At 38.5% G+C, this 23,110-nt stretch overlaps 1 protein-coding gene across 2 annotated transcripts in view; it reads right to left on the reverse strand.

Annotated features, from left to right (window-relative positions):
* Positions 1–23,110, reverse strand: part of PCSK5 (proprotein convertase subtilisin/kexin type 5) — a 250,386-nt gene that overhangs the window by 211,824 nt on the left and 15,452 nt on the right. For both annotated transcript variants that reach the window (XM_051643618.1, XM_051643617.1), the window contains exon 2: positions 14,327–14,431. In XM_051643618.1, coding sequence (XP_051499578.1) covers positions 14,327–14,431 — 105 coding nt within the window. The remainder of the gene's footprint in view (positions 1–14,326; positions 14,432–23,110) is intronic.

Consider the following 23,110-nt stretch of genomic DNA (forward strand, 5'->3'; position numbering starts at 1 on the left):
TGATTAGGTTTGTCAAGCACAATTTGCCCCTGATAAATCCATGTTGGCTTTTCCCCATCATGTGCTTCAATTGACTTGTGACAGTCCCCAAGAGAATTTGCTCCATGACCTTTCCAGGGACTGAAGTGAGACTAATGGGTCTGTAATTACCTGAGTCCTCCTTTGAACCCTTTTTATAGATGTCTGTAACAGGAGCCTTCCTCCAGTCTTCAGAGACATCTCCCAGTCTCCACAGCTTCTCAAAGATTATGGAGAGTGGCTTTGCAATGACATCAGCAGCTCCCTCAGCACCCCAGGGTAGATGGCAGAATGTTATCTGGACCCACCGATTTCTGTGGGTCAAGCTTCTGTAATAGCTGACACACCAGCTCTTTCTTCACTGATAGCAGGTCAGTGTCTGTGTCAACCTGTATTTTTGTTCCTATGTCCTGGGACCCAACAACACTGGTAAAGACAGAGGTGAAGAAGGTCTTGAGGACTTTTCAGCATTGTTGGTGACTAGTTCACCTCTCTGTTTAATAGCAGGCCAATATTATTCCCATGTTTCTGCTTGTGGTTAATATATCTGAAGAACCCTTTCCTGAAGTTTTTGAAGTCATTGGCCAATGTCAGCTCAAGCTGAGTTTTTGCTTTCCTAACTGCATCTCTGCATGCCCTGGCAATGTCCTTGTACTTTTCAACCAGTAATGTTCCACTTTCCACCTCTGGTGCATTTCCCTTTTGGTTCTGAGCAGACCCAGAAGCTCACAGTTAATCCAAGGGGGTCTCTTGCTCCACCTACTTCCCTTGCCCTTAGAGTGAGAACTGGTTTTGCTTACTCTAGGACAGTGTTCTTGAAAAACTCCCAGCACTCACTAGCTCTTTTGCCCTCCACAGAAGCTTCCCATGGGATCCCTTCCAACTGAGCCTTGAGTGAGCTGAAGTTTGCTCTTCTAAAATCTAAACCCATTGTCCTGGAATTAACCTTCATTGTGCTCAGCAGCACCCCAAACTCCACAATATTGTGGTCATTGCAGCCAAGTCTGTCGCTAACCAAGATATTACAGAGCTGTTTTTTTTATTAGTAAGTCCAGCTGTGTCCCATTCTTGGGTGGCACATCCAACATTTGTGTGAGGAAGCAGTCTTCTACACATTCCAGGAACTTGATGAATGTCAGGTGAGCTGCAGTGTTGTTCTTCCAGCAAATGTCTGGGTAGTTAAAGTCTCCCACAAGGACCAGGTTTTGTTGACCCAAAGCCTGCCTGAGCCATCTGAGTATTGCTTCATTGGTCATGCCGTCTTGATTTGGGGGTTGGTAACAGATGCCTACAAAATATCAATTGCTGCAACCCTTAAGCATCACCATCATCACCATCTGAAAGAATCTATTTGTGAGACACATAGAGCCAGCCTCAGGAAACAATGCAGACCAACCCCCAGGCAAATGAAAAAGGACAGAAGTTTCTTTTCCTACATTCAGTAGGCTGAAGAAAAGCAAATGTTTTTTCAACTGAAGTACTATTCCCACACCTCACAAACTGCTGACAGTGCTTCCAGTGAGAAGGTATCTCTTGATTTCTGCAAGTCAGACCACATAAAAGCTGGAGTGATGCTTGATTAATGAACCTGCTCATTACTGCTTTTATTTATTTTAAACCCCTGGCTCAAAGAAGAGAAACATCTCAAGTTTTGCAACTCCCAGATGGTCCCTGTGCAAATTATGACATTAGATATGTGCCAAGAACAGTTACTTAGTTATGGATTCATTTCTTTGTGCTCATAATTCACAACAATCTTCATATAATAAATTGAGAAAAAGAAAATAAAAAGCATTATTTTCATGGCTATAATTTACGGGATAGACTTTCGAATTGCATATACTAAAGGTTTTCTGGTCTCAAACCAGTCCACTTATATGAGGTCGCAGTGTGGTCTCTACAGTCTTGCCAAAACTTCTGTTATCTCTGTCTATGTCATTTGATAGCAATCTTTATGAGCTATTTCTACTTTGTCTTCTGTTGGGATAAAAGGGCTTTAAAATGGCATAAAGTAAATGTGATTCTTTATATGATTACTGGCTATGAATACTCTCTATACCAATAAAACCTTTTTACTTCTGACCAAGACAATCTTAAAATGTGCAAACATGTATCTTCTGAAGTATACAAACATAAGCTTTGTTTGATATAATCTGGGACATATAACAGAATATGTCTGCTCTTTTCAGGGATTACATTTCAGGAGCTTCCAAAACTATAATGGCTCCCATAATCTTTCAGATTAGTACTGTTATTATATCTCTAATCATCCATCCAACTCCTTTACCTGCTGATAGGAGAGACTGAAAGACAAAACTGGACTCTGGTGGATTAACAACACATATATTATCATGAGATAACAGCTTAAAACCACCTGACTGTATTTCCACCATTTGCCAGGAAGTGTGAAAGTCAAAAGACATGGGAAGCCTTCTTCAGACTACCTCATCAACGTGTATTTGGGCTCATAAAATGACACGCAAGTTGACCATACATCTGCACTGAGCAGGACTGCAAATTTCACTGCTCACTTCCAACATCCAAGAGAAGGGAAACATGTTTATACAGCAAGGATTCAGGAAAGAAGCCCAAAAATGATGAGGAGAAAAACAGGTTGACAAGGAAGTGATTTGAGATGTTCCTAGCTGAGGAAAGAGGGCATTAACAGCACAGTGTCCGAACATTTGCTTTATAGCAGTATATTCCAAACTCACAAACAGTTATAGCAACGTGAAATGGCTAGAAGCTGAAGCCAGATAACCTCAGATAACACAAAAATACAACATTTCTAAAACTTATGGAACCTCTCAATTGCTGGCAGAGTTTTAATTCAAATTGGAAGATTTCTAAAAGCTATGCTCTGCTTCAAGTATAAATTAATTTTGGTGAGCCATAAGACATCTGGTCAGTGATGGTTTGACTGGATGATCACTTTGTTTCCTTCTAGTCTTACAGACTGTGAATACATTTGCAACAGTATTTTTGAGGAATAGTTTCTTAGGAACACCCTGGAAAACTAAGAACTGGTTAGAATTCAGAAATTCTGGTTTTATTATATGATCACACAAAGTTGCTATACAGCTACAGATGAAACAGGGGATTGAGTATCAGTTTGATAAACAAGCCTTAAAAAGAAATATTTTAATTTGGATCCCTTACAAAAGAAAAGATAAAATTATATTCTGGCCTTTATATTTATTTAGTACATTACCATCAAAGGGAGTGACAGCATTTACACTCCTCTTATAAAGGGGGGAAAGTAATGTCAAACAATATTCTAGGTTAAACACAGCTGATGCAACAAGGAAAAGCCAACACACCAATGGATATGACTGCTTTTTTACGTGGATTATACGGAAAGGATTTAGAATGAGTGTTTTATTTTACTAAAATGTTGTTTGTATTCATAAAATCCTCTGTGTGATACCAAGAGAAGTACAATTCCATAGAACAAAATAGATAGTACTTGCTGTGCAAATTGACAATTTGCAAAAGTTTTTACTCAACTGTCAGCAATTTCTCCATTTCACACGTCAGAGAGTCAGAGGCATGAAGGAGTGAAGCCGTGTGTTAAAGGCCACACACACTCAAGCAGCACAGCTGTGAACTGGACATAGCTGCTTGGCACCTCCTCTGAGCCGTTACAATTTGCAGCTCACAGGACAGTGAATACCTGCTAGAGTGAAACATACCAGCCAAGGAAAATGAGTGGCTTTCCAGTGATTGACTTTTTAAATTATTCTAAGAGATAGGATGATGCTACACACAAGAAGTTCGGCACAAAAAGTTGCTTTGTTTTGGGGAGGCATGGCTTTCCTCTCCCTGTCTTAATTACCTGTTAATAATGCTACACATGGCAAATTATCTATGTGAATCATGATTTCTTACTGTTCGGCATTAAGAATACCTGAGTGAGATAGCAACCACAAGAATTAAACATGATTGTCTTGTCTGTCAAAAGCAAGCAGACAGATGCCTAAAAATTTTGACACATAATACCAGGAATATGCATTGCTGCCAGGAAGTTTTCCAAATGCATGAGGGGAGGAGGGAAAAAAAAAAAAAAAAAAATCTTTAATCTGTTTTTCTATTAATATCCTGCACTATAACCAATATCATCAGTACCAGATGAAGCTGGATCCCCTCAGGAAATGGTATGTAGAAGCTGTTCTGTCACATTCCAAGACAGTCTGCTCTGACATGCTCCTTTCCAAAATGTGTTTTCTTTCAGTCTCTCTCTCTCCTGATATTCAGGCATTTGGCCCTGCAGGATTAACTTCTTCCAGAATGGCGCATCTTTCCCTAGACTCGGTTCCCTTATGAGGAAAGGCTGAGGGAGCTGGGTCTCTTTAGTATGGAGAAAAGGAGACTGAGGGGTGACCTCATCAATGTTTACAAATATGTAAAGGGTGAGTGTCAAGAAGATGGAGTTAAGCTTTTTTCAGTGATGACCAGTGATAGGACAAGGAGTAATGGATACAAATTGGAGCATAGGAGGTTTAAGGTCAATATCAGAAAAAATTTTTTTACTGTGAGAGTGACAGAGCACTGGAACAGGCTGCCCAGAGAGGTTGTGGAGTCTCCTTCTCTGGAGACATTCAAAACCTGCCTGGACGCCTTCCTGTGTGATGTACTCTAGGTGACCCTGCTCTGGCGGGGGGGTCGGAATGGATGATCTTTCGAGGTCCCTTCCAACCCCTATGATTCTATGATTCTATGATTCTATGATTCTATGATTCTCTCCAATTCCTCCTCTTCTGATTCTCTCTGATTCTCTCTGATATCCAGCAATTTTATAGCCCAGTAGCCAAAACAGCACCTTGCTATCCCTCTTCCACTAGCAGTGCAAACTGACTTTAATGACAGCAAAAGCACATTTAATGTAACACAAGACCATTGAAGCTGTCAGAGCTGCTGTCTTCCCTGGCAAGCTCCTAGAAGACAGACTACATATGAAAGAACTAATTCTCATTTTTTTATTAAAACATTTAGTAGCTTTATCATTTTTCACCTATAAACCCACTTTGTTGCTAAAAAACCTAGGAACGTGCACTGCTTTACTGAAATTGTAAAGAAACTCCAATGTTATTAACACCTACTAGCTCCCATGTCCTAAGGATTGCCAAGCAGTTTCCTTTATATTCCTCTGCTTTTGCATGTTTATGACTGCTATGATGAAATAGTAATCTTACAAGTTTACATATCCCACACAGATTTACCTGAGGTGCTTTTGTCATTGTTACAGGTGAGCAAAATCCTTTAGCCATTACTGAATTGTGAGAGGAATATAACATCCTTTTCCTTTTCAGATTGCAATTAGATTTTCCTTGGGTTTTTGAACATAGCTTTTGCACTTACAAACCTGGGTGATCTGGCTGCCTGTGCATTGCACATCCCTCATGCACAGTCTCACTTTGAATGAGGATGAGCACTCACAGCTTGCATGAGGAGAGACAATCACGCAGATGTGCCATTAAGCAAGAAAGCAACAGCCACAGAGGTGCTGAGAAAATCTTATCCCAGAATGGAGAGATTTTAGAAAATATTTCAATACCTCAAGGTACACAAGATTAAGCCAGTGATGTCTAACTAAGTTAGCTATACAGCATGCTCCATAACCCTCTTAGCAGTCTCAACAAAAGTGGATACGATCTCTACTAGTCCCTGCTCAAACCAACTGCCAGCTAAAGATTCCCATAGCATGCTGTACCATGCTGGACTGTGTGCTGCCCAAACACTTTCTCCAACCTTTACTTCCATGGTTGTGATGCTCAAGGGTCCTCTGATAAAACATTGTGTGGTGAGAGGTTTTTTTTTCCTCCTTGTTTTTGTTGTTTCATTAATGTACAATCAACTTTGCAATCATGATATCCTGGATATACCTACAAAATGTAAGGTGGGAATGAACACAAGTCATCACAACTAATTATCTGTATCCTAAGTGACAACTATCATGTATGAACAGGCTAGATTTAAGCTTTATGATACCTAAATATAGGGGGTTTTTGTTGAGGTTCCACTAGTGACAATGAAGGGAAAATACACAGAAAACTCTTTCTCCTAAGTTTTCCTCAAATTCAAGAAATGTAAGAGGTGTGTTATATTTTAAATTTTAAATCTTAAATTGAGAACTGTATAACATTCGCTTTCAGAAATATTTGTTCCCTACAAAGCAAAAGTATCACCTCTCCATCACATCTAAAATCCAGCTAATTTTTTTAAGTCTCCAAGACATACTATATTCAAGTTCTGCAAAATTCAAATGGGTTACTTTTTTTTTTTTTCCCCTCTTGATAAACTGAGTGCCTTGCAAATCCCTAGGCCATTGCATGTAAGTAGGATCCTTCTGCCTCTCCACAGCCAGCAGGTTCCAAATACATCAAATCAAGAGACCAATGAAATCTGCCTCATTTTAAATATTCCAGTCTCAGAAGATTTTAGCTCCTTCTCTGAGAGATTGTTGAGTCCCTGCCTATCAACATTTTTCCCATTGACTATGAAGTCCAGAGACCGTAACAGCACCTCAAATGCAATCCCTATAAACTGCTGAGTGCTGGAATGGGGTATTTAACAGCTGACCTGACACTGGGCTTCTGTGATATTGTGATAACTGGATAAAAAGGGTAGGGCAATGAAGTTTTTCACAGTACATTATAAGTCAAAATCTTTACCCAACTCCTTGCCATCCTGTGGTCTTCAAGTTTGCCTGCCCATCTCATTACCAGCTTAAGAAAATAATTATATGAAAATAGCAAGGGAATGTGATCCTGCTGTATAACATTTTTTTCATTACTCAAACAATTTGATACACTATTTAGAAAGTAAGCCAATAATACCTTTTGACTAATCGCCAGCTCTTGCCCAAAAGTTAACAGAGAGGCTGTCATTGCTGAGGAGTTCTGTAAAATCACCTAGAACCCAGAAAACTGGAGTGTTCTGAAATCTAATTTTTCTTTCTAATGCACACACAATTAGCACTATCAAGGGGACAAAACCCTTTTGAGGCAGGTGCTAACAACTCGGATAATCATGATGAAACAGAAATTTAAGTGTAGGTAAGAAAACACCACAATTTATTTCAAAAAACACTTCCATATTCCCTGACCATGGACATTTTCCCTTTCTAAAATTGTATTATACTGAATTCCTACTGACCATTTTTCTCCCTTTAGTAGAAAATATCAAAAGGTAATTCCACCAGTAAGCTTCTGTGATTATTTTTTGAGGGTTTCTCTAAGTGCTAACAGAAAAGTCAGCTACCTCATCAACATTCTAACAGAATTACACATTAATAAAGCTTTTAATCTTCCCAAATAAACCTCAGTCCCATTAGTGTTACAATTAACTTCATTAAATATTTCTACCTATCGTTAGATATATGAAGTTACCATTATATGACAAAATTTGCTGACTGAAGAACTGTTATCTCCTGTTACAGCACCACAGCATTTGGCCAATGTGTACTGTCTGAACACGCTGTCTGAAGATGCTATAGATTAATCTTTTCATCTTTAGGTTACTGTCACCCAAAGTTCAGCTCTGAGCTGGTTTTGTATCAGCCACAGTTGAAGCACAGTTTCATGTGCTGAAAAGCACCACATTTTAGGTTGCTATTCCTCAGAACGATTAGAGATTTCACCCTACCTTCTCAAGTGTTTCAGGTGTTGGATTGGTGCAGACAAGGGAGAAACCTGCTACAAAAGTTGCGATTCCACTCCATTATTGCACTATTCACTGGTGTTTATCACTGTGGTGTTCCTCTAGGTCTAGGTATATTGTGAACTGCAGTCTAGTCTATCCTGTGTCACAAATGAAAAGACAACTGATGCAGCCTTGGCATGGCAATATTTGTCTTGACTTCTGCTGAAGTAACACAGACTTCTCAGGGATTTCTGCTGATGGAGAATGTAGTTTAAGCTAAAATTAAAGCTAATATAACAGGCATCCTTGTAAGTACAGATTTCAGTCATCATTAAGGAAACAAAATACCAAATAACTTATGAAAACTTTACAATAATGTAACAAATTTCTAGAACAACACTAATTACAGAAGGATCTAATGTATTTCTTTGTTAGTGAACAGAAACTTCATATCTCAAAAGCTGTGAAAAAATCCAAGTGGTAGGATTATTTGCTCATGTTTATAAAATCACAGAAACATTGACCAGTTTGGCTTGAAAGGGATCTTTAAATATCATCTGTTCCAATCCCCGCGCCACAGGTAGGGACATAAAGAAGTTGCCACATCTTCCCTTGGGAGCTCAGACCCACTGATTTTATTGTCAGAAAGATTTCCCCTTTCTCTGCTTTCCAATTGTATCTTTATTTGTCAAGTAAATTTACACTTTCTAGTAGCTAATCTAAGCTTTACTACATGTTTACATGAAATTTTTTTAATACTTGAGAAGCAGGTGCTGAAGGGAGATCTTGCTATATCCTGTCACACACTGTAATTCAGTTCATGTTCTAACTCACCCAGCAACGGGCTCCTTGGAAATAGTGAGTAATTCTTGATTTTGACTAAGCTAAAGATAGAAGTCTTGCCCATGTAAAAGTTTTTTGAGTCAATTAAACAAAGAGTCCACAGTGGTAAATACTGCATTACTTAATAACTAACTTAAACCTTTAGTCAAACTCTGGAGTGGAAAACAGCATGACAGTTCCTATTGTTTTGCAACCAAGTAGAGTAGTACTACTTCTTTGTCTTCTGCATGTACAGATTAGGCTACTAAGGCAAACATCAGTAACTCACCTGGTTCCAATGTTTAACTGTTGTGTTTTTCTGTTTGGCTAACAAAATATCTTTGTTTACTAATGAGGTTTAACAGCTTAACACTTAACTCTGTCAATATGAAACACAAACTTATCCATAACAACATTCTCATCTGAATTTCTCCAGGTCTAAGTCCATGATACTGGCTTTTAAAAGTTTGGGGGTTTATTACTGTAATAACAGTCTTAATTTCTGCTGATTTTTTTGGCCCTACATTAAATCCACACTGTTCAAAGCTTTATTTTCTCCTTATTCAACCTCATACTGCAATCTTGAACATTAAAATTAATAAACAACTGAAAAACACAACTATGATCTTCTTAGCACTTAAAATTTTAACCCTCCTTTCTATTTTCAATGAACAGTCTGATCCAGAGTAATTGAATGTGTTTCCCAGAAGCACCCTCCACAAGCAGTAGCATACTCCTTGCCAAAGCAAGACCATCACCTTGTGGTGAAATCTACCTCTTCCTTTACTTTTTGGACAGCTATCTCCCATAACAACCCAGGATATTATTTACCAATATGAACTGCTGTAACTAATTGAAATATTCACTCGTGGCTGCTACAGTTCTGCTTCTCTCTGCTGTCTCATAAACATACACAGTGGCCTACCAATAATAAGGATGGGATTCTGGCATGTACTTTCCTATCCTCTGACAACAGCCTGGATCATTTAGTGTTGTCTCATCAAAAACATGCTTGTCAGCATTTTACATGCAGCTACCACCAGTTCTGATCAGCTTGTTATCGCAAAGGTAAGACTCCCTTCCACACACACAGTACTAACATTTTTTTAATCACCAGGCCATACAGATCTGCTCTGTGTGTGGTTAGGTTAGGCTAAGTAAAATGTAAATGCCTGGAGTGATGTTTCCCCAGGTATTCTAATACTGGAGCAGAGGTGACAAAGGCATGACACTTCTGCACAATCCTGCTCAAGCAGCGTATCTTGCTGAAAGTAGTTAGCTTTACTTGTTCTTTCAGTGGAATTGTGATTGGAAATATTGCCATTTCTAAAAGATGAGTGAACCTGAACCATCAACTATGAGTTCAAATCCCAAATAAACCTACCTGAAATTAATAAAAAATTTTAAAAAGTTGAGGTGTCATCTTAGTTGAGATTGATAAACACTAATGCTGTAAAATGTTTTTCCCATTAGTAAATGTGACACTTTACAGGAACATCAATTATTAGTCTTGTTCAGATACCCATTGTGATGGAAAGCACTGGGGACTTTACAAAGAAAATGGAAAAACTTTAGTTTGTACATACATCAATTTAATATATTTTCCATCATAAAGCTGCCTTTTATTATCTTAAGAATTGTGTGCTTCTAGGATTATTGTTTTTGATTCGGTGGATTATTTTTCACCATGAATCACAAATTTCATTATCACATCTGACTTTTCATCTCCCAGTTCATTATTAAAAAGACAGCTTTCTCATCTATACTGTCCATTTAACATCTATGCATTATTGTCATATGCAGACTCTTCAACTCTTCAACATTTCATTGAAACCGCAATCTTTTCAGTGATAGAAAAGCTCCACCTGATGTTCCTTATGCTTTGTATGGATGTAAAATCTGACTTGCAGACTGAGGTTGTAATAATTATTTGCAATTTTTTCTACTTTGTGACTCTTCATTTCACCACTGTGGCAAACCTGGGGGTGCGCCACAGCTCTTTATTCCCACCTCTGCAAGTGCTGTAATAATCTGATTTCAATAGAGGGCCTAGCAATAAACTTAACTATTTAATAGCTGCAGTAGAGCTTCATTAGAAGTAGAGCACCTTTCAGCTATGGACTGATTCTATCCATCTTCCCACTACCTTTCCACTCTTGCTCCCATTGTTTTGTGCATTGTAACATCACAAAAATAACATTAGAATCATAAAATCATAGAATCATTAAGGGTGGAAGGGATCTTAAGGATCATCAAGTTCCAACTCCCCTGCCATGAGCAGGGAACCCTACCACTAGATCAGGTTACACAAAACCTCACCCAACCTGGCCTTAAAAACTCCAGGGATGGGGCATCAACAGCCTCCCTGGGCAACCCATTCCAGTTCCTCACCACCCTCATAGTGAAGAATTTCTTCCTAATATCTAACCTAAATCTCCCTTCTCTCAGTTTAAAACCATTACCCCTTGTCCTATCACTGTCTTCTCTGATGAAAAGACCCTCCCCAGCTTTCCTGTAGGCCCCTTTCAAGTACGCGAAGGCTGCTACACAGTCTTCCCTGAGCCTTCTCTTCTCTAGGCTGAACTGCCCCAACTCTCTCAGCCTGTCTTCATACCAGAGGTGCTCCAGGACTTTGATCATCTTGGTGGCCCTTCTCTGGACCCTCTCCAACAGGTCTACACATCTTCCTTGTGCCGAGGGCACCAGAACTGTACACAGTACTCCAGGTGGGGTCCCACCAGAACAGAGTAGAGGGGCAGAATCACCTCCCTGGCCCTGCTGGCCACACTTCTTTTGAAGCAGCCCAAGACACAACTGGTTCTCTGGGCTGCAAGTGCACACTGATGGCTCATGTCAAGCTTTCAATATTACCCTCAAACCTCTTTTCTCCACCTCATCACTACCTACCTGAAAGATCAAAAGAGGGTAATAGACTGAGGGCCGTATCAGACCAGAAAGTTTCCTGGTTATATCCCTTATCCTGGCCCCAGGGAGGCAGCAGATTTCCCTATGGGAAGATTCTGGCAACTTTGCTGAGAAAACTCTATGGAGCTAAGAAAGGTGTCAATTTATGGTATGGTGCTTTCATTGACCCTTTCCAAAGGCCAACCACAAGGAGTACATCAGCTGGAGAGTCCAGAAATCTCTGTAATACATGTAATTCAACATTTAGCTTCAGTGCGTAGTACTAATCTCTCCTTTGAATCCACTAACTTCTCTCACTTTGTTTTTCTATCAACACACGGGAAATTACATATAACTACACACAGGCCTTGAAAAGGTGCTGTGGATAAAGCTATTTTTCAAATTTTCTCCATTACTATCTATGCTAGGACATTAGAGCCTCATTTGGGCATCTCTTCCTAAAACTGCTTAATCCATTTAATCTCTAAATGACACCATGTTGCATTGCTAGGCAAGGATGTGGATGATAATGGACAACATTGTGTTATACAGCATATCTTTTACCTTTACACATCAATAAAGAGTAATGTTTAGCTAATGCTGAGAAAATTGCCAAAATGTGTAATCCACGGGCCTTCAGTTTATGTTCCCTGTTGGATCTGTTTATGCTGCCTACAACAGTGTCAAGAGGCTTTTCCAGAAGGAAAAAAACAAACAAGCCAAAGATCCTCAAAGCAATTAATTAATTGAAATCCACAACAGCAAGATTTTATATGACTTATATATCTTTCCTTGAGCATTCACATAGTGAATCAAACACTCTTCACAACAGTAGTTTAGAAAAACCACATTTCCTACTGGTTCTTCCATTATATGCAGTTTATTTACATAATAAATTACCACTCAATAAAAATTCCTTCAGTGAAAATTTCATCTTTAGTGATCCACATCTGAAGCAAGCACAAATCATTAGAATTGTGTGTATGCCACACAGAGAGGATTTTAAGCATTAAGTAAACTACCATTAAATTATTTTCAAAGTAAACCAACCTGTGTTCCTTTGTTCACAGATACACATGCCATCTAGTCTGCTGCAAATATTGGTATTAGACAGTCACACTACTAAATATAATAGTACTTGAAAATTCTTACAGGCATGAAATGTACCTTATTTAAGATTAAATCTTTTGGTTTTAAAAGGTCTAGTTTATGTAATACAATTAAATTTCCAGTCTACCTTAATAATAATTAAATTATTATTTAATTATTTATGACACATACTGAGGACAAACTCGCCTTTATTCTACAAATACATGTCCGTATATTGATGTGTCTGCAGTCACACAAGAATTCACAAGCTCAGATTCAGTGGAGCAGTCACAAAGTCAATCACAAACACTTTTGCAAGATCTAGGTATTAGACCATCAGTTTTTCTTTGCCTATATTTTCTTTGGAATCATTAACAGGCTTCAGTACCTTGCGCAATCCACCCTACAGCTTTTCTAACATTAAAGTGATATTTAATAATTATTCAGAAATTCAGAAATTCTGTACCACCAGCAGCACAGACTGGGGACAAGACTTGAACAGCGTAAGATGGAAAATACTAGAAATGTGTGATGAAAAGTGATGGTTCTATTTTCTGCCATGTTCTGCCTTAGAGTCTCTCATGATTCTGGCCACAGTAGTGTGAGCTAGGTTTGCGAGATGCAGAAAGGGTATCTGGAACTTGGCGTAACACCAAAGTTTATGGTAGTACATGCATGTGAACTTGCATATTTGTGTGGAAATCCCTCCACCCTGAGCACACAGGACAGTCTCCCTTCCTTTTGCAGCATTGTCTATTCAAAGAGCAATGCTTGTTGTTTGAATGGTAGATCTCAGCACTCTAGGAACAGAGATTTGGGCCCTAAACATTAGCATACTAATTGCCAAAATGCACTTCTCCTCAGAGTTGCTGGTGCTCTTAAGGGTTAAGGGTTCCAGACTGCAGAGGTATTCCTGTATAATGCTTAATTTGTACACTGTACCTCTGTAGTATTCAAACTTCACAGATAAACACTTTAACTTCTCATAAATTATTTGTCAAGTAAAACCTTAAAAATCCTTCACAGACAACACTCATGATCCAAGGTCCTAAAGAAAAACTGACTCTGTTACCACCACTGAAAGCCACCAGGAACTCGGGGATTTGTTGGTAAGAGTGGGTCACACGAACAGCATAAAAAAGGTAACAGGATCTTCTCCAAATATGCCTCCTAGAAGGAAACCAGAGGAAATCCAGTTCCACAGCCATTAATGAAGCTACTAGCCACTGAAACTAAATGATTAAAACCAAAGTGTGTCTTGAGTATAGATAGAAGACAATATTATACTTAGCTATAGATCAGTAATTAAATTGACAGTTACCTCCTATATTAAATACCCCAAAGATGTGACATCCTTTTTCAAATAAATCTTAAAATTCAGGTCAGTAGAAACTGCCAAATGGACCACAGAAAACAGCAGGTTTATTTTAACCCCTCATACACTAAGTCCAGAAAAAGACCAGAAAAAAGCAAGAAGAACCTTCCTCTGAACATCATACCATCCCACATTGCTCATCTTCATTCTGAAAGCCAGCTGATTTACAGGAGAAGATCTTCAGATGAATGTTACACATGTGGTTTTGGGGAGAAGCACAGCACAGTGATTAGTGCATTAACAAAATTCCTGTACTCATCAATGAATAATGCTGGACCTTATGTTCCAAGAACAGTACATACTTAATAGCATGGTGTTGTCTTCCCTTTGTTTTAATGAGAAGCAGAACCTTAGCAAGCAGATAGTGTGCCAGTTCTTGTAATGCTATACACCATTCAGGTGAATGTGCTCTGGTATGATGTTTCATATAAAAAATGCAAAGGCTTTTGCCTCAGACACATACGTAGATTTTCTTACCTTTGGTTCCATTGAAATGAAGCTGTGGGTACCTCTGCTTGACAGAACTGACCTTTTAATTGTTTTACTATGATAGAAGTGGTAGTAATCCTTCAGTGTTCCAATCTGTAAGGGGAGAGTAGAAAAAAAAGAGAGGGAGATTTAATTTATGAAAACCAGTTTTCTGGTTTTCATTTCTAAAAGTCTATAAATTATGCAATTTCCTGTGCACTGAAATGTTACTTGAACCTACTGATCATCTTTCAAAAAAAGGACATATGATATGAAATGGATGGAGTGTCCTTGAGGCAGTAACTGCATAACCAAAGATTATAATTGAGCTGCTTAGTCTGGCTGTATCTACCTTTTTAATGTTTAATTTATATGCAGTAATTTAAGTAATTCTATATCCATCCATATCCAAACTGTGTTCAAATGGCAAGTATAAAAATCGTCAGGTGGCTATATGGTTATTAAAAACCACTCCATCTAGTTTGCTTAAGGAAATGTACTGTAAAAAGCACTAGATTGGGTTACTTATATAATTAAATTAATAAAAGGACATTCACAGCATCAGACTACACAACAGGAATAGGCTTCTCTTTCTGCCAGATGTGGACAAGAAAGAAGCAGAGGAAAGACAGAAGTGGTAACTTCGTAGGATAATTACTAGCTCAAAGCACAACATCAAGTCATGCAAAATTGCAAATTTCACAACAGTACAATAAAAATACTTCTTACTCATCCCATCAGTACACAGTAGCAATGTAAATATCAAACTAAGGCAGCCTTCACAATTTGACAAAGAAATTTTCCTTTCCAGACTCGTTAGTATCTAAACATTCATAACTTGAAACTTCAGTTTAATGCACCTATAAACAACCATTCAGCCTCCTTGTCTTTAGGGAGAATGTCTCTCCAACTCATTTGGAATTTGACATTGTATTGCACTGCAGACCTTGTAACACACTTAATATTTTAGTTAAAAGTTTCTTAATGATGAGCAAAAAAGGGACAATTGAGCTTACTGTAATTTCAAGTTGAAACTCAAATGACCTCAGAAAACAGGTTTGGTTTTGCAAATAAATCTGGATTAAATCACCAGAGAGGATGGAGCAAAAACTTTAATCTCAAAAAAACCCAGTCTTCTGAATTTGCATCTAGAAGAATACAAATGCAAGAAACTTGAGAGCTCAACAGTAAACATTCGAAGAGAACTGAAAATTAAGTCAGGGAAAAACTCTGTGAATATTAGAAAAACAAATCTTAAGAAAATATCCGTTGACTAAGAAGAAATATTGATAGAAATTTTTTATTCCCAGGGAGCACTTGAATACATTATACCTGAAAATTTAAAGATGTAAACAGCACAGGGGAGTGTGGAATGACCTTGTTTAGGAAAAAATAAAAAATAATAATAATAAAAAAAATAATCAACAATTTAAATTAATTCACCTAATGGGGAAAACTGCAATGGGGTCTAAGATACTAATGCCAGCTCTGTGCACTTGGTCCATTGGCATCTTAATTTCAGGAAGAATGACCTAGGTTTAGTTTAAGTGAAATACTGAAAAGCTCAGTTAAACTGAGTTAGTTTATCATAAATTAAATAGGAATTGGTTTGACTAAACCAAATTAAAGTATATTAGCCCTACAATAATATTTTTGATACTAAAAAAATCCTTATTATTTTCTGTTGATAATAATCTCTTTGAAAGGCAACTCCAGCTGAAGTGGTGCAACTCTGTAGCGTGGATGAACCTGATCTCCCATCTCTACAGGCATGCCCATGAATAAACCCTCCTTAAACATATATGGGAAAGTGGATACCTCATTGAGTTGCAGGACCCTGGGCCTTCTGGGGAGGTCCCTGCGGACTGGAAGCTAGACAGTGTTATTCTAGTCTACAAGAAGGGTGTGATGGAATACCCAGGAATTAGTCTAACCTCAGTTCCAGGAATAAATATGGAGAATATCTTACTGAGTACTATTGAAAGGCATTTAAAGATCAGTGCAATTACAGGGTATGGTCCACATGGGTTCACAAAGGGATAGTCCTGTCTAATTAATCTGATACCCTTCTATGACAAGATCATCCATCTAGTAGAGGAAGGGAAGGTGGTGGATGTCATTTTTCTAGATTTTAGTAAGGCTTTTGATACTGTCCCTCATAGCATCCTTCTGGACAAGTTGTCCATCTGCAGGATGAGCATGATCATGGTGCACTGGGTGAAGATCTGGCTGAAGGGCAGGGGTCAAAGGGTTCTAGTGAAAGAGGCTACATCTGGCTGGTGACTGGTCACCAGCTGTGTCTCTCAGGGTGTAATTCTAGGACCAGTTCTGCTCAATAGTTATCAATGTTCTGGATGAAGGAGTTGAATGCACCAGTAGAAGCTTTCATGGGAACCATCATGGGAATTTGTCTGGATTTGTTTCTGTGTGACCTGCTCTGGGTGATTGTGATTTGGCAGGGGGGTTGGACTCAATGATCTCCAGAAGCCCCTTCCAACCCCTACCATTCTAGGATTCTATGCTAAGTTTGCCAATGATACCAAACTGGGAGGTGCTGCTGATTGTCTTGACAGACAAGAGGCCTTGCAGGGGCATCTAGATAGGTTGGAGCACTAGGCTATGATTAATGGGAGGAAATTTAAGAAGTCAAAATGCTGGATTCTGCACCTGGAATGGACTGATGCCAGGCACAAGTATAAACAAGAAGATGAATGGCTGGAGAACAGCCCTGCAGAAAGGGCCCTGGGGATGCTGGTCACACACTGCTCAGTGTGAGTCAGCCCTGTACCCTGGCAGCCACCAGGGCAACCCACATCCTGGGGTGCATCACACACAGCGTGACCAGCTGGTCAGGAGAGGGGATTATCCTGCTGTATCCAGCGCTGGTGCGGCCTCACCTCCAGCACTGCCTGCAGCTCTGGGTGCTACAATTTAAGGAGGATGTTCAGCTACTTGAAGGCACTTTAATGTGTCCAGATGAGGACAACAAAGCCAGTGAAAGGGCTGGAAGGCACATTCTGTGAGACTGAGTGAGCTCTTCAGGCTTGTCTAGTTTGTAGAAAAGGAGATTGAGGGGTGACCTCGTTGCTCCCTGCAGCTTCCTGAGGAGGGAAAGTGGAGAAGGAGGTGCTGAGCTCTTCTCCCTGGGATCCAGTAACAGGATGCATGGGAATGGTTCAAAGCTGTGCCATGGGAGCTTTAGACTTGGCATTAGGAACCATTTCTTAACTGAGAGGGATGTCAAACAGTGGAACAGGCTTCCTAGAGAGGTGGTTGATATCCCAAGCCTGTCAGTGTTCAGAAGGCATTTGGACAATGCCGTCAATAACATGCTTTAGCTTTTGGTCAGTGCTGAAGTGCTCAAGCATTTGGTCTAGATGATCATTTTAGGTTCCTTTCAACTGAAGTAGTCTAATGTATTCCATTCGCTTGCATCACTTTTTGACCACATTAACTAGAGTTTATTCTGAGCTTAACAGCATGTAGCACGCTGAATGTGCCTTCGCATCAGGCTACTGTTGTACCCTTTTTGAATTATTATTTATATCAAACATTTAAATTTGGTGCCAGGGTTAGCACCAGTGCAGGTGATGGCATGCTTCCCTGTAATAAAGGAGTGTAATTATTAGTCACTTCGGGGACACTTCCTGGACTCATCAGCAGCCTCAAACAAGGCTGAAGAGCTAACTACTGGCAAGTGATGCTACCCTTACCAGTAAAGTACAGTTTCACCACCAGTAAAGTACATTTTCACCATACCAGAGCGCTCTACAAAGGTTACAGACCTTTTAAGGACCTTGCTGTCTTCAGAGTGAATTAGAAACCTACCTCTGTGTGTGTGTGTCTATACAAGCACACACATTACTGAAAAGACACAGCTCAAGCAACTAGTTGTTTTTTACAACTGCACAGAACTGCATAAATATGTCGTATTTTAGGGAAAATAAATATCTGTTCTGTTTAGTGCTACACAGATCTCAGTATCACCTAGTTCTCTGTGTCTTGTCTTGCACAGGCTTGAGGATTGTATTTATTTATCTATTTATTTACTACAGCTAGAAAAACTCTACCTAACCTCCTTGAGGGCATCGAAACCAGCAAATTTAGGAGATGACCTAATTGTACAGTAATTCTAATGTTATGTCTTCCAGGCACCATCAGTTTGTACATAAGAATAATTCTTATTAATATTAATTAAAATGGGAGGATCTACATCTTCAGTTCATAACTGTCAATGAAATTAAAGGATTTCAAATCTTGTAAAAGTAATTTAATTAATATTCACCAACTGTCAGTGCCTCTCACAGTAAGGTAACACCAGCATTATTTAAAATTTTATGGCCCTCTTTTCCTTTAATAGGAATTTACTTAGACCTTAAAAAATCTTGGACCACTTGGAGAACAATTAAACCATGGAAATACAGGATGATAAAAGTTAGCATGGATATTCTTGTTAAATTGTTTTTTTATACTTTTCACTACCAGGTCTTAGAGGCACTCTCAGAGGAAAAGCAATACAAAGACAGAAACACCAGTCTGCAGAGCTGACTACCTTAGATACTGATGCCAACTTTACTGTTTTATCCTTGGGAAATCTTTCTTATCTCCTTTTTGACCTGGAGGACCTGATTTATTTCAAAAGAAAAAGAAAAACATGCCTAAGGAATTGCCTGTCCAAAAGCAAAAAGAATGGATAGCGAGAGCAGGGAAGACTTCTCTTTTTGGAAGTAATCTTCACAACTGAACATTTTAAATTGATATATACACCCATTTTAATAGTACCATACTAGGTTTATTCAAGGATTAAATAATTCCTGGAAGTAACAAACCTACAATATCCTACTGGAATATCAGAAAACCAAAGCATCCACATAATTACATTAATTTATATTTATTAGGTCTTATTTTCTATGTAACATTGAAAAAATGTGTAAACTTTAAAAGTATCATAAAACAAGAGTCAAACTTTCTAGGCTTGTCCTTGGAAAATAATTCTTTCATACATAGTTTTATAGTCTAATGCAATATTAAGATAATTTAAGACAGAACTACTGAACTAATTAATCTACATCTGCATTGTGTCCTCATAAACTCTAAAGCTGCCTGTTAAATATATAGGGTCACCAAACTGACATATCCAGCTAAGTTCTGCAGCTACAACTGAAAATTCTATGTAGCAGAACTCAAGCAGGGAAGTCGTTCAAGCTAATATGGGAGGAAACCCAAGAGATGCCTTCCCAACAGTTTCTTATCTAGTAAATAAACTTTTTTAAAGACAAAAGTCTTCTAGATATCTGGCTGCAAAGCACACTACTCCCAGTGGGTTGAATGGAAACCAATACACTGTTGAGTTGGTTAATTGGTGGATATATTTTAAGGGTCCCTGTTTCTCCAGTCTTTAATGACTTAGCTTCTAAGTGGATCAGGAAAGGAAGGCTGATCAGGTCCAAACCTGGTTCACAACTCTATAAAGTGCTAGAAGCACAGATCTGTTCCCCCTGTGCTGACCTGTAACATATGCTATTACAAATAGGTACAGCAATGTAATTCACTGAAGATCTGACATTTACTTCTTTCAGAATTGCAACAAATTTTAGAAGTGCTAAAGTCCTTGACAGAAGGAAATACCAAGAAAAAAGAGACGAAGAAATTTTTTTCAGGTTTATTATCATCATCTTGTTTCAATAAAATAATTTCAATTATATTTGAAACTTTAAAATGTTGTCACACTATACAAAGTATACTGGATATGGTGTTGCAGAGTATAAATCCAATATTTCAGTCTGAAAATGTTGAAACAGAATGTGTTGGTATTACCAGAGCTTTCTTTTTTGTGTTAAATGCCAGTGAAGCCAGCCTAGTATCACAAAGCATTTTGACAGAACCAAATGTTGACACAGGTTACAATACTGCTTATGTTCCTTTGACACACACCACTTGATAACTGACATGAAGGAGGTGAGTCCATAGCCCTTAATTCTGATCCCTGATCCCTGTTGACCCCTCTATCCACAGGTGAAGACAGGTTCATTGACACTACAGAAAACTGTCACACCCTTTCCCTTTCGTGTCCCTCTAGGCTTATGGAGTATTACAATTCTTAAAAAGGGTTCTGATCTCAGGCTTCCAGGGCAAGAAAGCTCTGCAGAAGCTGTTAAACATTCACTGACCTTCTCAAACTAAAGCACCCATGTCTGGAAAGGGCATGTTCATCCAAGACCTGAAACCTGAACTTGATTTATATTCTGAGCAGCAAAACTGTGTTTTTTGGAGGGTGGGGTGTTTGCTTTTTTTTTTTTGACCCCGTAAGACACTGCAATAGTGATGGTACTTTCCTAACCTCCAGCTCTCTTGCCCCAGACCCCACTGTTGGGTTAGCTCAAGGCAAGTGCCTAGACAAAGGAAAAATACAGAAGTCTGGAGTGTAAGGGAACTTTAGAGAAGCAAAGATACAAACTGGCAAGTTAGGCTATTCTTACCTTGAGCACAAACAGAGATGTTCTCACAACTTGTGCTGTCAAATTTTGGTTAGCTAATAGGACTTTAAAAAAATCCGTGAGAACTGGGTTGCTTGAGCATTTGAGCATAGCTGGAATTCAAGCTTCCAGAGCACTCTGGATTGTGTCTGAAGTGAGAATATTATGTTGATACATTACCTTGGTTCTGCTGTTGGTTTGAATTCTTTTAGTTAGCCAAGTTTGGGCACATTAGAAGTGCACTTTCCTGGTTTTAGACTGAGTAAGGTCCCAAAAGCCTGTGCTTCTGTCTCCTAAGTATTTAAAAAACTGATCTTTGTAAGAGCCCTAAATTGTCCAACACTGAAAGTGGTCCAGTCTTTCGCTTCACTGCACTGTGCCATATGTATCCTAACTTCGCTGTTATTTCTTGTGAATGACACATAGTATGTGAAATTCCTCATTCTGATGAAAAAAAGCCAAACCCTTAAGAAAGCTTTTGATTAGAGGGCATATTTGGGAGAGAAAGAGCCCCCATCTCAGTCTGCAGATCAGGTGGGAGAGCAGCTCTTCAGCTGTCCTCATGGTAATTGCTCCTCCAGCCTTAGTGTGATGATTTATTCTAAATATATCTTAAAATGTATTTAGCAACAAAAGAAAACAACTAAGTTTCCTCTGAGATGAATAAACGGTCTGTAACTTTTACGAAGTTCAGGTAAGTTGGAAAAAGCTTCCTAGATTGTACTTTTTGAATACCGGTTACTTTGTAAAATTGCATTTAAAAACAAATACAACCAAATGAAATTCTGCTTTTTGAGATTCCAGTACTTTAGTGCTCTCTTGGTAACACTGAATTACTTGAAAGAAAAACAAAACAAAACAAAAACCCTAACAACGAAATAGTAACATAAGATGTTTTGCTTCATAAAAAAAAATATTATGTTTTGTTATGTAATACATCTAAGTTTTAGTACAATTATCTTTGCAATAATGGGAAAGCATAAGTCACTAAAGAGGTCACAGGTAATGAGGTCAGGAGGTAATATGACTTTAGGTATTAAAAATATATTAATTAGAACGGTATTGTAGCTTTATTCTAATTGTTCTAAATCACACTAAGATTTATTAATTTAATATACCCTAACATATAGGATGACCAATACTTCCAAAGAGGATTGTGGCATCTTTTTCTGGATTATATATTAATATCAGAATTAAGATCCTTCCACCTTATTGAGTTCTGAAAGGAGGGAGAGGTTAGCTGACTTTCTTTAAAATAAAAGTACACTTTGACCATATCTAATCATAAACGATGCTACTTTCAGAAGTGCAGGAAAAAAAGAATAATACTCAAGACAAATAATGAAAAGAGAAATCCCAAAGAAATGCATCAGATAAATACAGACAGGTGAAATAAAGACAGGTGAAAATAATGTTTGAGTCTCACATTGACGAGCGGTGAAGAGAATCGTGCCTTATGCTCCACAGGTCTCACAAGACCACAGTAGATACATATTCGTCCCAAAAATTATGACAAAAGCAGAGGCTGAGCCTGGCTTCTACCTTTCTCTGTTGCATCTCTAAGAACAAGAAAATGCACTAGTCTCTATAGGAGGACAGGAGCTTGCAGACTTCATTGAATCTGAACTGTGCTGCACATTGGTAGCCCCTGAACACTTGCTGTGTGGTACCACTTCCTCAGAGACAAATATACCCTTGGTGAAGTTAAGAATGAATAAAATATTTGAAGTAGATGATATGTGGACACTATGTTGATTATTCAAACATCACATTGAAAGAAATATCACTACAGTACTTTAAATCTTTCTTTTAAAGTCAGCAAGGAAGAGTTTCACCCACTTCCCTTATAGGACTGATAAACTGGTTGTGACTTTATAACAACATTCAAAACAGTAGCTAAAAGCTAATGGACACAGTGTCCGCAATTACTGGGGGGTCATGGGGAAGCAGGGGGAGTAAACAGGTTTTTATATGAAGTGCAGGTTTGGTCTTTCAACAGATACATTAGCCTGAAAAAGTTGGTTTGATATGGCAAAGGAAACCATTTCCAAGTTATGTGGAATGTTACAATTTGAGTACAAAAATGGACATTAACAACTGCAACCCCATTGTCACTGCAAGCTTCACCTAAGAAGGCATCGCAGCAATTGGCAAGTTCGTGTCCCTATCAAATAAAGTAATGCAAGGTTGCTCAGCAACTGTAGATTTGCAGTTCCAGAGTAACATTACACATTTCATGAAAACTCTCAAAAGGAAATCAATTACTGCCTTCATTCCCATTAATCTTTTCTATTGTTCCTCTTCAATACAGAAAGCA

Source organism: Apus apus, chromosome Z (genome assembly GCF_020740795.1).
Source record: "Apus apus isolate bApuApu2 chromosome Z, bApuApu2.pri.cur, whole genome shotgun sequence".
Lineage (NCBI taxonomy): Eukaryota > Metazoa > Chordata > Aves > Apodiformes > Apodidae > Apus > Apus apus.